This window comes from Puma concolor, chromosome C1 (genome assembly GCF_028749965.1).
Source record: "Puma concolor isolate L17-30 chromosome C1, mPumCon1.1.hap2, whole genome shotgun sequence".
Taxonomy (NCBI): Eukaryota; Metazoa; Chordata; class Mammalia; order Carnivora; family Felidae; genus Puma; species Puma concolor.
Genome location: NC_141674.1, coordinates 119,074,405 through 119,090,909, shown reverse-complemented (window position 1 = coordinate 119,090,909; position 16,505 = coordinate 119,074,405). Strand labels below are relative to the sequence as shown.

Genomic DNA, 16,505 nt, shown 5'->3' with positions numbered 1-16,505 from the left:
TACTGTTTTTATCTTCATTCAGTATTATAAACACTCCAATTCATTCTTTTTATCCAGGTTGAAGATTGTAAAAATTTCTTTTAAGTGCAAACAGTTTTTTATTCAACTTAGAAAAGAATTGGTGAGTGATGATCTTAATGATTATTAATATAAATGAATATATTTATAAAACTATTTGTATAAATATAAATAACATTTATATAAACAAATAGTATTTATATAAGTGAAGTCTTCAGAAATGAAGTCATTCGTGGCCAGACTCTCAGTGTGAGGTTGATAACTGCCCACCGATTTAGTTAATTCACATTTTATGACAGTGTTTATTTCCCCAGTGTTACTGTGGTTCTGATTTAAAAAGTTCTTCTAAATAACCATTCTGCTCTCTTTTGAACTTTGAAACTGATCTCAATTGTGATGTTCATTGTCAGTTGCCAGGGTCTAGTCATGAAGGTGGTAACTGAGCATTTTATATGTTCTTCTTCTTCTTCTTTTTTTTTTTTTTTTTAACTGATCTACAACACTTTCTTTCGTATATATGCTCATTTCATTTTAGGGAAACTGAGTGTTTAGTTTTGTTTCTAGTTCATGAGTGTATAGTACATTTCCTCCCTTTGTGTGAATGGTGGTGTCCTTTTGTATATTAAATACAACACATTGAGTTGTTATGGGAAAGAATTTCATCTTGCAAATGATTTTCTCTATTTAACCAAGTTAAACTAATTTTATCCTTTGACTTAAATTATTTCTTACAAATTGTAACAAATTAATGCAGATTTCAAGGGAGTTGTGTGTGTGTGTAAAATGTATTTGAAATCTTAAAAATATTTGAATCAACTGTATTTTATCAGCAACTATGATTTCCCTTTTATCCTCACAAAATATGAAAGTTTTTTTCTATAGAGTTTTATTGAAACACACAGAAAAGTGTATAAATATTAAGTATAGTGTTTGGTAAGTATGTAATAATATATCATGTTAATATGTAGAATGTTACTGTCACCTTGGTTTTATTGCTGATGGATCTGATGCTCACTTGCTGTCATTAACCTTTCTGAAAGGTAAATACTGATCACCATGGATTAGTTTGCCTATTTTTGAACTTTAAAAAATGAATCATACATAATGTTCTCCTGTTGTGTACCTTCTAACCTTAACATTATGAGATTCATCCATATTGTTGCACATAGCAGTACTTTGTTCTGTTGCTACATGGTGTTCCGTTGATTGAATATACCATAAATTATTTATTCTTATGTTAGTGGATACTTTTGGCATTTCCAGGTTGTGTCTATTACAACTAATGCTGCTAATGAACATTTTTGTATACGTTTCAAATCTTATCTGGAAGCCTCTACTTCTCTAAAATACTTTACTTTAAATCATTATATTGGTAGAAGGCAATGTAGAAGTCAACTTTCTAATTTTTTCCCATTAATAGTACTATTGTTACTACTAATAGTAGTTGTGGTATTTAACATTTATTGAGGTCTTACTCTGTGTCTGATAATCACACAATCATTTTCATAGCATTTAATCCTCAAACCATTCTGTGAGGTAGTATATCATTTAGGAATGTGTTTAGCCACAGATATTATCAACAAAAGTCATCTAACAACTGATCTGAGACTGTATATGGTTGTAGTCTGTAGAATGTCGTTTTGTTAATGTTTTCTCTCAGGAACATCTTTTTAAATACCCACACTTTATAGAAACTACTTATCTCTTAATACAACATTTTATGTCTATTGTTTACAAAATGTGGATTTTATTATAATTTATTATATTTTTTATTTATTTAATAATTTTAAATAAATTTATTTATTTAATATTTTTTATTTAATATATTTAAATAATTTAATATAATTTAATATATTTATTAAATATATATTTTATATATATTTATATATATAAATATATATAAATATAAATATATAATATATAAATATAAAATATATTTATGAAAATATATAAAAATATAAATATATATATTTATATATATTATATATATTAAATATATATTAATAATTTAATATAAATATTTAATATATTTAAATAAATATAAAATTTATTTAAATTTATTATAATTTATTACAGATTGTACCAAGTACAATTGGTAGAAAGCCAGAATCACACATAGACTTTTTGACGTATGCAAAGTGTCAAAAAAGGTAGAACATAAATGATTCTTAGATGTTGCTTCTGCAGAGTATTGCTGTGTAATGCTCTGTGTGAGACCTAATCAATATTCATGGCATATGGTACAGCATGTAAACTACTTGTTAGTGCATACAAAGCCACTGTTAAGCACAGTTAAAAATTTTTTGGTGATCAAGAAGTGGTATTTTAAGCATATTATCTTCTAAAATAATAGTTTAATATTTACTTTTTTTTAATGTTTATTTTTGAGAGAGAGAGAGATAGAGCGTGAATGGTAGAATACAGAGAGAGAGGGAGACACAGAATCCGAAGCAGGCTCCAGGCTCCGAGCTGTCAGCACAGAGCCCGACGTGGGGCTCGAACTCATAGACCGTGAGATCATGACCTGAGCCGAAGTCAGCCGCTCAACCGACTAAGCCACCCAGGCACCCCAGTAGTTTAATATTTATATGTGGGCATCTTACTATATTTTAGTTATGGAAATGCTATCATACCTTTTGATAGGCAAACATTTCTTTAACAAGGCATAGAAAACCTTAAAAGATCAGTAACTTGGACTGTGTTAAAATTAAGAACTATATTCATCAAAAGATAGCATGAAGGGAGTGAAATAGCACAGTGTATATCTATAATACACACGTACCCACATCCTTGGTTATATATCCAACCCAGTCCAAAGATATGCTACTGACTTGAACAGATACTTCAGAAATGAAGACAGCCATGTGGCCAGTAATGTGAGAAGGTGTTGAACCTCTGTGATCATCAGGGGAGTACAAATTATAACCAAAATGTGATACTTCTACACATCCACAGGAATAGTGTAGAGAAGAGATTGATAAGCCAGTGGTTGGTGAGTTAGAGGATATACAGCCGGTGGGAGGGAGTATATATTGATCTGACTGTTTTGGAAAACTGTTGCGCATTATCTACTAAAGATGAACACGCATATCTTATCCAACAACAGAAATGTACACACATGTGCATCAGACCACATACAGGAATATACATAACAATATTTTTATATCCTGAAATGGGAAAAACAAAGTATCTGTCAACAACAAATGGATAAACTGACATATTCATATGATAGAATATTACACAGAATGAAAATTACTGTTTCATAACCATATGGATGGATATAGAAACAGAATACTAAAAAGAATTCAAACCTTAAGACACATATGTATGATTCCATGTATATAATTTAGTTCAAAAACAGGCATAACTAATCTGTAGTGATAAAAGGCAGAAGAGTGATTACCTTTGCAAAAATAATCTGGTAGAAAGGGGAGATACTTCAGAGTTGCTAGTAATAATCCATTTCTTGTTCTGGTTGGAAGTTAAATGGTTGCATTCATTGTGTGAATACCAGAGCTATACACTTAGAACATGTGTGACTTACTAGATGTAGTTTGCTTCAGTAAAACCATTTAAAAAGTAATTTGTGCCAAACTTTTAGAGAAAAATTAAGGAAATGCTTCTATTATGTTGCTACTTATTTTAAAATTTGAGTTACATAATAGTGTTTATAAGTGCTGAATATTCCTATGTACTTGCAGTCTACACAGATATACAAATTTTGAGATGGTTTTAAAAAGTGTATGTATCTTATAGTTTAATTTATGTTCCAGGATTATATTTTGAAATAGAATTATAGCTAGTAAGCTTTAAAAACAGATATATATCCAATTTTAAACTTATTTGTAGCTATATTGTAAAATAAAAGTTCCTAAGAGTTGTAATATTACTGACTGAGGTGAGGTCCACATTTTGCAAACCTTTCCGTTTATTTTACTGCCTTTTTATTGGATAAACAAAAAAGGGGCTGTGCTACAGGGATTAGTATTTGTAAGGCTAGAATGTTTATCTGTAAAAAGTAAACTAAATGGAGCATTAGATCCTGATGTTTTCCTGGTATTCTCTGCATTTTGTCATTTACTACAGCACGAATCTAGAGAAACGTTACTGGGATTTAATATGGTGAATTACAGAGCATGCAAAAATTTGTGGAAAGCATGTGTAGAACATCACACATTCTTCCGTTTGGACAGACCGCTTCCACCTCAAAAGAACTTTTTTGCACATTATTTTACATTAGGTTCAAAATTCCGGTACTGGTAAGTATTGCTTATGCACTAATGCTTTATTATTGGATTTTTCCTCACTGTAAAATAAGCGTGTATTTTATTGAGTCATAGAATGTTTATTATTTATACACCCTACCGAGTCAGAATCTCTGTGGCGTGTGGCCCCTTTGTCTATATCAGCCAAAAGTTTAAAGGTTCTTGTGCCATATGGGAGAAACCTCTTCCATTGAGTATAATTTTGATCATTATTCTCAAAGGTAAATCAATGATATTTAATTATTTACATTCTAGACATCTATAATTTCCATTATGTCTTTGTTAAACATTTACAAGAAAACTTTTCTTTGTTCTAAGACACCTTTATTTGTAAAAGCAAAGGTATCTTCTGCATGAACATGTAATTTATTGGTTTCCCTCACTATCTAAAAGTAGAATGTCCCTGTAAAACCTTTCATAAGCCAAATGGCATACATGAAGAAGCCATTACCATTAATCTATAATGGTAAACTTTTTTAGCATTCTCAGACCCCCAAAATTACCTCTCACAGGCTTTTCTTTTACCTGAGGACACATCTTGCTATTGAATACACAAAATAAATCAAGATAAAGCACAGATGCTCACAGACACAGTTCAGAGCGTTGGTGGCTTACTGCTGAGATGCTGAGTGTACTCCCTGGGAAGGAACTTGGGGCAGGGGACGGGGGCAGTCTCGCTGCTTGCGGGGTGTGCTGCCTCTTCAGTGGCTCGCTGCAGAACAGATGCTGAGTGCTGGGTTTTCCTTATATTGTACAAGCATAGTGGCGTGACACAGGCTTACAAAAAGCAGGGGATACCTGTACTTTGCTTTTTTATGTATGAGTTTGTTGAACCCTTTATTATAAAGAGTTCAAAACAGCTGTTCTGCAAAAATTACATTTAGTCATTGAACAATAACCCCAAATTTCTTTTCCTAAAACTGTCTGATTACTATTTTATCTTTTCCTAAAAGAAACAGTCTTTGGGAGATAATTCTAAATTTGGAGAAATTCTGATTAATTTTGCCTCTGGAATTCTTACAAGACTCAGGAAAGCTAGTTTTTAAGTGCAGCCTGGTAAGAATCAGGTAGAAAAAGTCATTCGTAATCTCTGCTAAAACAAGTGTTATCCATTTTTGTTTCTGCTTCATAAATAATATTTTCCATCTTCAGTAAATAAAACCTTTCATCATTACGTGTTAGATTAATTCATGTTATATATTCATGCAGAAAATATTTAGATGTGGTACAAAAAAGATTTGTATTGTAAATCTCAGAATTTATAAATGCCAGTTTGTAATCTCAGAAAAAATAATAGCATAAAGCTTAGTACAGGATATACTATTAAAAATATATTCTCCCCCGTCCCCAGAGCAACCCCCAAATTCAGTAGCAACACTTAAACAGAATTAGGAAATTTTTAGCTACAAAAAAAGGAACAGCAGATTCTTTTTTTTTTAAATTTTTTTTAACATTTTATTTATTTTTGAGACAGACAGAGACAAAGCATGAACGGGGGAGGGGCAGAGAGAGAGGGAGACACAGAATCTGAAGCAGGCTCCAGGCTCTGAGCCATCAGCCCAGAGCCCGACGCGGGGCTCGAACTCACAGACCACGAGATCGTGACCTGAGCTGAAGTCGAACACTTAACCAACTGAGCTATTCAGGCACCCCTCAAATTTTTTAATAGATGTAAAGCAGTTCAGGTTTTCTCTTTCTTCTCAGTAAGCTTTGGTAGTTCATGTTTTTCAAGGAATTTATCTGTTTTCTCTAAGTTGTTGAATTTTTGGCATAAAGTTTATAGTATTCTTTTTAATATCTCTAGAGTCTGTAGTAATATCATTTCTTTCATTCTTGATTTTGGTAACTTGTACCTTCTCTCTTCTCTTTCCTTGATCTGTCTTTGCTAGAGGTTTATCAGTTTGGATTAAAAACTCTTAGGGCACCTGGGTAGCTCAGTCGGTTAAGCATTTGACTCTTGATTTTGGCTCCGGTCAATGATCCCGGGGGGTCGTGGGATAGAGCCTGGGATTGGGCTCTGTGCTGAGTGTGGAGCCTGCTTAAGATTCTTTTTCTCTCTATCTCACCCTCTGACTTTCTTCCCCACCTGACTTACACATGCTTTCTCTCTCTCTCTCTCTCTAAAAGAAATAGAAAACAAAAAACTTTTAAACATTGTTAATGCCAAATAAAACTTTATTCAGGCTTATGTGTAGCTGGGAGTCACCCTTTGTCTACCATGTCTTCAAGGAAAAAAAAGTGACTGAAAAATCTTAAACTTACCAGTTTGCCATTCAAGTCTAAAGTCAGTAAACATTATCAAATATACAAAACCTCAGGGAATAGAACATCTGTGAGTCCATCTAAAAAATAATGCTTTTTTAGGGGCTCCTGGGTGGCTCAGTCAGTTAAACATCCGACTTTGGCTCACGTCATGATCTAGCGCTCTGTGAGTTCAAGCCCTGCATCGGGCTCTGTGCTGACAGCTCAGAGCCTGGAGCCTGCTTTGGATTCTGTGACTCCTCCCCTCTCTCTGCCCCTCCCCTGCTCATGCTCTGTCTCTCTCTGTCTCTCAAAAAATAAATAAATGTTAAAAAAAATTTTTTTTTTAAATAATGCTTTTTATTTTTATTTTTATTATTATTTTTTTTTAATTTTATTTTTGGGACAGAGAGAGACAGAGCATGAACGGGGGAGGGGCAGAGAGAGAGGGAGACACAGAATCGGAAACAGCCTCCAGGCTCTGAGCCATCAGCCCAGAGCCTGACGCGGGGCTCGAACTCAACGGACCGCGAGATCGTGACCTGGCTGAAGTCGGACGCTTAACCGACTGCGCCACCCAGGCGCCCCTAAATAATGCTTTTTAAAAAGATTTTATTTTTGGGTGATCTCTACCCCCAATGTGGGGCTGTAACTCACAGCCCTGATATCAAGAGTCACAAGCTCCTCTGACTAAGCCAGCCAGGTGCCCTCTAAAAATGTTTTAATAATAAAATTAACCCACAAGAGATAAGTCAACATGACTCAAGAAGAATCTTGGTAAAAGAACTAAGAATGAAGCTTAAGTCCTTTAAATATAGACCTAATAATCCTTGACAACTGTCAGAATTATGACTATAGAACAGAATTAAAATGCTATAAACTTTGATAAAGTGAAAATAACAATAGAACTAAGAAAACAAGAGAGTAGTCGAAGTACAAGAAACCATGTTAGCAAAAATTAAATGGTAAAAACACCAACTCCTTAAGCTTGTCCTGGTCTGTCTTTCTTACCATATATATACATGTATTTATGAGTGGCAATCTTTTTCTTCTTTCAGTTCGAGGGAAATTAGTTTAATACTGTTTTCATGAAAAGTGGCGTATATCGCATAATCACACAGTTAATAGAATTATGTCCATTTTTATAGCATTTTCTACATATATAGAGAGTTTTAGAATGATTTTTACCACTCATAATGGAGATTATTTCTTAGGGATAAGACTGGCTAAATTTTTTTTAAAAATCTTTTTGTTATGCTTTTCTGTATTGCTGAAATTACCTATAATGAGCCTGTATTCTCTTACCAATCGGCATTTTCTCATTGTTTAAAGATAACTGTCCTGCTGTCAGAATTTGGTATTCTTAGATTATGGTATATTCATGTTGTTCTAGTAATAATACTAAACTCCTAATGAACCATATTATGGATAATATAAAATATAAACCTTTAATTGCTCCATCGTATTTCAATTTTTTAAAAAGTTTTATTTCTTTAAGTAATCCCTACACCCCATGTGGGGCTCAAACTCATGACCCTGAGATCAAAAGTCACATGCCTTTTTGACTGATACAGCCAGGCCCCCCCCATATTTCAGTTTTATCTTTATGGTTTTATTATGAAATTCAAGTTGTTAATCCAGCCTTTTGAGTAATAGTGTCTCATTTGAGTCCTCTTCGGTGGTAAATTAATGTATCAGGGAAACAGAAAGTCTTTTTGATTTTTCTAATAAAAGCAATTTAATTAAGGGAGTTGGTTACACAGGTATTAGGCTGGCAAAGCAAAAGTGAAAGAGGGTTATAGTGAAGTAACCAGGAGGAATGGATAATGCTTAAAGATCAGAAGCTTGTGTTACCTCTAGGCTGGAGTCCATAAGCCTAGACCTGCTACTCCACTGTTAGAACCACTGTCACAGTCAGTTCTGGATCTGCCCAATAGGTGCTGCTTTGACCAGGGGTGGTATATAACATTGACAAGGTGTGATTTCTCTTAGTGTCCTATTCCCACTTCTGTTACAGCAGCTACCAGCATTTGTCAGTCTCCAGCTTTTGACTTACATTTACTTTTTTTCTGATGGGAGATCAGAAAGTAGAGTAAGAGAAAGCCAGCTTACAAAGGAATCTAGAAAATAGTTTGCTGACTGGGAGCCTCCTATGAAACTTAGTGGATCATGGAAGAACAGGATTGAAGCCCATGACAGCTCAGTTAACATTAAATTAAATTAGTGTGTATAAGTAAACCATACATGTTTATAGTTGTAAAAGTTAAGTTTTGTTTGTAGTCCTTTCAGACTTTAAAAAATATATCTAAAGCACTTTAAAAAATTTTTTTTAATGTTTTATTTATTTTTGACAGAGAGAGAGAGACAGAGCATGAGCTGGGGAGGGGCAGAGAGAGAGAGGGAGACCCAGAATCCAAAGCAGGCTCCAGGCTCTGAGCTGTCAGCACAGAGCCAGACGTGGGGCTCGAATCCACTAACCGCGAGATCATGACCTGATCTGAAGTCAGATGCTCAACCGACTGAGCCACCCAGGCGCCCCTATCCAAATCACTTTTAAAAAAAATGTTTATTTATTTATTTTGAGGGAGAAAGCACGAGCAGGGGAGGAGCAGAGAGGAAGGAAGAGAAAGAATCCCAAGCAGGCTCCGCTGTATCAGTGCAGAGCCTGACACTGGGCTCAATCCCACGACTCTAAAGCACTTTTTAATCATCAAAATGATCAATAATCTTATGATTGAGGTAGGAATGGCAGCTTGACAGGTGTTTATCTGGACACAGTCCTGTCTATACTGAGTATGCATTAAATAAAGATTTCTGTCTGTCATAATAAACAGTGGTTAGAAATACTAGAACTATTATAATACTTACAATATTGAAATATTATTTAGGCTAAGAGATGGACTTTGGAATATTAAACAATTTATTATTTCCTCCATGAACGTACCCAAACACACATCTTTATTATCTCTGTTCCAAAATATCCAAGGATTAAAATCATTGTTCTAATGCGGAAATAGCAAACAATAATGAACCTCAACTCGTTACCTTGTTCACAATTGCAAGTATAGTTTATCCTTCTTAGAGGAAATATATTTTCTTAAGAAACTTCAACGTACCTAAGTTTAAAAATCATGGTTATGTTTTGGACTTTTCCTTTAAAACATCAACAGATAGGGGCCTCTGGGTGGCTCACTGGGTTAAGTGTCTGACTTCAGCTCAGGTCATGATCTCACGGTTTGTGAGTTCAAGCCTGGTGTGGGACTCTGTGCTGACAGCTCAGAGCCTGGAGCCTGCTTCGGATTCTGTGTCTCCTCTCTCTGTTCCTCCCCTGCTTGCACTCTGTGTGTGTGTCTCTCTCTCAAAAATAAATATTTAAAAAAATTTTTTGAACTTCAACAGATAGACCATTCTGTTCACATTTATCTATACTTATGGAAGATTATCTTAAAATTGTTTGCTTTGCTTTGGAAACCTACGTTTGGCTGCTTTTATATGAATTAGATATCTACAAATGTAAATGGGTCTGTTTGATATACTAGACATTTATGTCTGTTCACACTTAAATAATATGATGTGTCAAGTAGCAAATTCTCTGAAAACCAAGTTTTTAGTAACAAATAAGTTCTGAACACCTTGGTTTACCATAGAGGAGGCTCTATTTCCATGCATAAACTGTGTGCCTGCTAGACAATTCAGCTTCAAGGCAAATTGTAGTGCCCAACTCCCAGTGATTTTTCAGTCCTTAGTTCCTCCCTGTTTATGAAAGTCCGGAGTTGCCTGTGTCTGGACAAGGAAGGATTTGAGAATATAACCAGTCTTTGTATCTGTGATCGTTACCAGTAGACAAGGAAGAAAAGCCCAAGGAAAGAGCAGCTTTTTAAGATTCCCTGTGTTCTCCTTCATTAAGGAGTAGTAGAGATACTAGCTAAACCACAGACCAACCTGTGGGGTGAGAGTGACAGTCATTCTCAAATAAAAGAAGTATCTAAAAATGAAGTGTCTGTGGAACACATGTTTGTTCATTAATTGGAAGAGCTATAAATAAGCTTCATCCATTCAGGTAGAGCTGGAATTCAGTCCATTCATTTCTTCTTCTTCTCTGCTCCCTTTTCTCTGCTACAAATTTGTCTCTTATGAAGTTGTAATATAATCATGTTGTATGTTGTTATTTTATCTTATAATTTTCCTTAAGGTTTTATTATTGTGCATGTTTATGTATTTCAGTGGGAGAACTGAAGTCCAGTCAGTTCAGTATGGCAAAGAAAAAGCAAATAAAGACAGGGTATTTGCAAGGTAAGCTGCCTCTATTTCAGTGTTTGAATTTTTTTAAAAGAAAGATTAAAATTACTAAAAACTCTTTTTCCAGATGTGATTACAGGATTATCACATGATCCTTTATTTAATTAAACAATAAATTATGTTGAGGGAGTAATGAAATAATTTGTCTAGTTTATTCATTGCCCCCCCCCCCACATTATTTTAATGTGAGCTAAATTAACCCTGTATCAAACATTGTAGTTCTGACCAGGCTGAATCAAATACTACGTTATTCATGTAACATATTTGGGAAAGTTTATTTCCTTTATTTTTTTAACATTTTTGAAAAACATAATGATTAATTTCATGTATTATTCAGCCCATTTCCATTTTTTTTACATCATCTTGTTGAGAAAAGTTAATTTTGGGGGAGTGCCATTTAGTTATCTTCATATTTTTAGGAGCTATTGTTTTCAAGCAAGTTGAAACAACATGATGAAGTTTATGTTTTAGAAAATAGTTTTATGAGTAATGATGGAGAATGGATTGGAAGTAAGGACCCAGTGCTAAGAGACCAATTAGGTTATTGCAGTAATCCCAGTGAAAATAATGAAGGCCTGACCTAAAACATTGGTGATGAAATGGAGACTAGGGGCCAAATTTGAGGAATATTTTGCAGGTAGAACTAACAGAAGTTGTTAAATCATTTAGATGGAGGTGTGTTAGAGATAGGAGTATCTGGAGAGACCGTCAGATTTGAGTGACAGAAATGGACAAAGGGATACAAGAAAGAGAACAGATTTGTAACGGAAAAAGTAGTGAACCTGGCACAAGTCTCGTTTGAGATCCGTGAGCAGCAGTCTAACAGGATTATCCAATAAGTGGGAGGGAGGAGGAGTGACCAAATCGGTGGCAGCAAATATTTATTGAGGACCTACTCTTATGAGCGTGTGTCAGGTTCTGGGAATAGAATGAAGAACGGGACACACGTCTTAGCCCCCTGGAGCTTAAATTCTGATTGGTGCAACAGATATCTAATGCAAGTAACGGATTGAGCCAGTGCAAGGCTGTGGAGCTGGAGCCTGCTTGTCATGTTTGAGGAAGAGTAGGCAGGCCAGTAAGGGAGCAGCAGTAGAGAACATGTTAGGGAGGTAAGCAGCAGCCAGAACTTGTATGACCCCATGTTCAAAATAGTAAGGACTTTGCATTTAAGGGAAAGCCAGTGGGGACTGAGAGCATTGAAGAGATATAAAGGGACTTGGACTTTTAAGAGTCTGGCAGAGTTGTTTTGTTTTATAGTGGTACTCTGAAGTATTTACAAATACCGTGATTTCTAGGATTTGCTTCAGAATCATTGGGGTGAGAGGGTTCAGGTAAATGTAGGGACAAATGAAACAAGGTTGACCGTAATGATAATTGTTGAACCTGGGTCCTGAATGCAGTGTTTATTAAATTATTCACTCTACTTTTGTTTATATTTAAAGTGTTCCATAGTAAAATATGGGGGGTTAGGGGATCACTCTGGCTGCTGTGAGAGAATCCGTTGTATGGGCATGTAAGTGGAAAGAGGATAACCAGTTAACCTAAGAGTGGCTTAGGTTTATTTTGTATTTATCTGGGCCAGAGAATTTTTGTGTATTATCTCACAGTCCCCATAGTTCAGTGAGGTAAATCCCATTACAAATGAGAAAACTGAGCACAGCACATTTGAATAATTTACCTGAAGTATTAAGGGATTCTCACACAGGCCTCCCTGTTCTTAGCCACACTTTTACCCTCTACAGAATAGGTTTGCTGTTCTGCATGAGATAGGTGAACGCTTGGCTGCTCTGTCTCAGAGATGTGAGAGACGACCTTTATTGTCTGTCTCCCCCACTAGAATGCAGGCTATATGAGGGTGGGAGTTTTATCTGTTTTTTTCACTGCACTAGACCCAGCTCTTTTAATAATGTGTGCAGTATGGTAGATGACTTTTAAATGAGGCATGTTTTTTCAGTGGAAATGGCTTACAGAGGATAAGTCCTTAAAGAGTTCATGTGTTTGGTATCTCCTGTCATAGGAGGCATAAGAGTTTTAATAAATTTTAATGAGAAATTTTTGCTTTGGCTTTTATTTTAATTTTACCTTTAGCCTTTATCAAAAAGACCTTCCTGTTTTGTGTTTCTAGAGTAAAAGGAGTTTTTGGTTTTTTTCTTTTCTCCAAAAGTAAAAATTGTTTTATTGTTTTTTTTCTGCTCATATAAGTGATACTTCATTATTTGTTAAAATTCCAAATGCCAGTAATTTTACCTGGCAGGGGAGATAACCACGATCGCAGAGATGGTTCTCTCCAGGAGAGGCTTGTCCATTGTGCTCAGGCCATTCTGATTCCTGCGGTTCCCCCAAACGTGGGAAACTCAACCGTGTTCGAGGTTTCCCCTGTCTAAAATAAAGAAAAGAAAAATAAATAAATTAAAATTCCAACATGCCAAATAACATAAAAAAAATTATGACGCAATACAATTACGTTAAATAATTTTTGGTACTTACTATTTAAGGTTTTGCCATGTGTATACTCACAGATATGTATCTGTATATATCTGACAAGGCTGAATCAAATATTACTACATATATATATATAAAATATAAATAGCTTACTCTTTGCCAGTACTGTGCCCTGAGTGCTTAAACAAATGAGTAAGTTCCTTGGAGTAAGGACATTTGAAACAAAAAATTATTAAAACACGATTTTTATGTGTTTGAATAATAAAATTAACTTGCTTTTTTATCCGCCCCCCCCCCTTCCATTCCTGGCTTACCCCCATCCTCTTTTGTGTGTGAATGATCTACTCAACAGGAAAACTGTCTGAAAATGCCTTGAAGGATTTAGCTGGTCAGGGTTATATAGCATTTTGCTGTCATACATTTACTTGAATTTGAATGATGTAGTTTATCTCAACATTTGTTCAATATTTTGAATTTGATTTATTGTTATATCTTGTTTTTTAGGTTTATGAGGGAAATATTGTCATTTTTCTATTAAATATAAATCTTAGTGTCATATTAATGGCTATTTGGTTACTTGGTTATTTGGGAAGGGCAAAAAGAACAAAATAAGAACAAAGATGCCTACTGTAATAGACATGGCTACTGAAATTATTCAGAATCCTCGCTCTTACAGTCTTAGATACCCTTGTTTCCAGTTAGAAAGTTCTAAGCACCAGTATGAAGGTAAAATGTACAGAAAGTCCTTTTGAAATTATTTTCCTTGAAATTTCTCAAGAATAAAATAATTTACTTCCTATTAACTTCGTTGTTTTCATTTAAAATGTATCTTTCGCTTAGTACTACGACTTATTGCACCACTCCCTCAGACTTGTTAAAATCAAAGCAAATATTTTTCTGATTCTTTTCTCTTAAAAATGCACCTAACAAGGGACTCCTGGGTGGCTCGGTCGGTTGAGCGGCTGACTTCAGCTCAGGTCGTGATCTCACAGCTTGTGGGTTCAAGCCCCGCGTCAGGCTCTGTGCTGACAGCTCAGAACCTGGAGCCTGCTTCGGATTCTGTTTCCCTCTCTCTTTGCCCCTCGCCCACTCGTACTCTGCCTCTCTCTCTCTCAAAAGTAAATGAAACATTAAAAAAAATTTTTTTTAATGCACATAACAAAATTCTTAGCTTTTTTCTTCTTTTCCTTGCAAGAAGCTTGAATTTTTTCTTGCTTGATATTTATAAAAATAGTGAACACAGTTTGATAACTAGGTCTACTGTAGTATGATATCCTGATATGAATATCAAATTATACATGTACTTACATATTAATATTATTATCACATGCAAAGTACTTTCTTTATAAGTGTTAATGTTTGAATATCTTGATCATGTGTGACTTTGAGAAATATGCACAATTATACCTGCATCCTAGCTCTTCATTTTGTATGTGCATTATTAAAATGGAAAATTGTAATAGGTTATTTTATGAAACAAATATGCGTTATTTAAGGAATAGTAGAGCTAAAATTCCAATATAAGAAGTCCTAAATATCTGTCCCATATCATTTGTTATGTGGAATTCTATGAATCTTCCTTAAAATAAGTCCTTAGCAGGGACAAAGTTTTGTTTAGTGTTTATGACCCTTCCATCTCCAAAAGTCTAAGGCTTGTTTTTATAATATATCACAGCCTCACTGTGATGACCTGATGCATATCTACCAAAAAACTCTGATGGTTTTAGCAGTTATTAAGTTATTCTGTTAAAGTATTAGAGAATTCTGGAGTTCTTATCCACTTCTTAGAATTTTAGTTGGTGGTGTATAAATAGAACAGATTTCTTCTTCAACTTTTCATGTAAGGTCACTTTTTTCAGCAGTGATGAATATGTTAATTTTTTTTCCCAGTCGCTCAACTCTTTTCATTGCTTTCACACTGTTTTAATTGTCATATAATACCTAAGAAGAAAGCAAAAGAATGTTCACGTGTAACAGAAAAATAAAGTGCCATGGTCAGAAAATATATTTACCACATTGCAAACACACTGATGAAGTGTGGTATTTTTTTCTCTGAAATTTCCACACTCAACAGGAAACATAGACAGCAAGCTTGAGTGGGTGGGTCTCTGAGGTTAAAGCTGTTAATAAAATTCTTGAAATTTAGTTTTAAGCGCAGAGCATTTCCAACCATGTTTAGTTTATTAACAACAGTTAAGTGTTCTGACGCTTTATACTACTAGGTGAGTATAATTGGATTTTTTCGTCTTCAAATGACTTTTTCCCTCTCTTCAAAAATGAAAGTAGTCAATCTAACTGTAGTTATGCAGTCTTACAGCTGACATTTAGTAGTCTAATATATGAGAAAGAATAGCTTATTAACTCTTGAGAGTTAACATTAATACAAGAGCAATAATTCTAGGGTTTCTTTTGATAATCTTCATTTTAAAAATCAAATGTATGAAATACCATCGCTTTTTTTTTTCCATCTTATTCTGACTAATAGGAATATTAGTTTGCATGGCACTATTAGGAGATTGGACTAAATGGTGTCCTGTGTTGTCTTCAAATAAGAAAAGCCTATAATTTGAATTCATTTATGAAAAACTAAATCTGAGTCAGTGCCTATTTTTAAATCAATAACATTACATCTCTCTTACGAAATGTTCTAAGTTCTTAAATTAAGGAAATGTCATTAAGCCAAACTAAAAAAGGTTTGGGCTATGAATATACGAAATGAGGCACTTGTGTGGTTTGGATTCGTAAGTAATTTAAGTTACTTGTGGTTTCATAAAATTAATAAACTAAAACATTGCACTGAAAATTTAGATACTCATAAATTATAAAATGCAGGATGTAGGGGAGGACCTAGGTTCATACATTATACTGGTAAATTTCAATATTTAGACATAGATACTTAACTGATTTGACTTATAGAAGGTTAAAACGAGGACCCTCCACTCATCATTTTAATACTTCCTACTGTGTCTGTAAATTTTATTAAATATTCTTGGTACGTGTAATGTGCTTTTTAGTCTATTCTGTATCTATGTGCTTCAGTGAATTTATTGCAATATAAAACTATCAGCTTGCAAGATCGTTTATTATGTGTTTTTATGTAAGTAGCTTACTTCCGTATATTAACCTTCGTATTAACTGTGCATGTCAAAAAAACTAGGTATTTAAGTAGATGTCATATATATTTCCATGAATTTTGGCCATTATCTGAATTTGAACATAAAAAAGACTTTAGTTGTTAAC

General features: G+C 34.4%; 1 protein-coding gene across 15 annotated transcripts in view; it reads left to right on the top strand.

Moving 5' to 3' along the window:
• The window catches only part of PTPN4 (protein tyrosine phosphatase non-receptor type 4), a 236,883-nt gene that overhangs the window by 156,535 nt on the left and 63,843 nt on the right, over positions 1-16,505 (top strand). For all 15 annotated transcript variants that reach the window (XM_086718402.1, XM_086718407.1, XM_086718410.1 and 12 more), the window contains 3 exons: positions 58-121; positions 4,105-4,277; positions 10,749-10,817. In XM_086718402.1, coding sequence (XP_086574528.1) covers positions 58-121; positions 4,105-4,277; positions 10,749-10,817 — 306 coding nt within the window. The remainder of the gene's footprint in view (positions 1-57; positions 122-4,104; positions 4,278-10,748; positions 10,818-16,505) is intronic.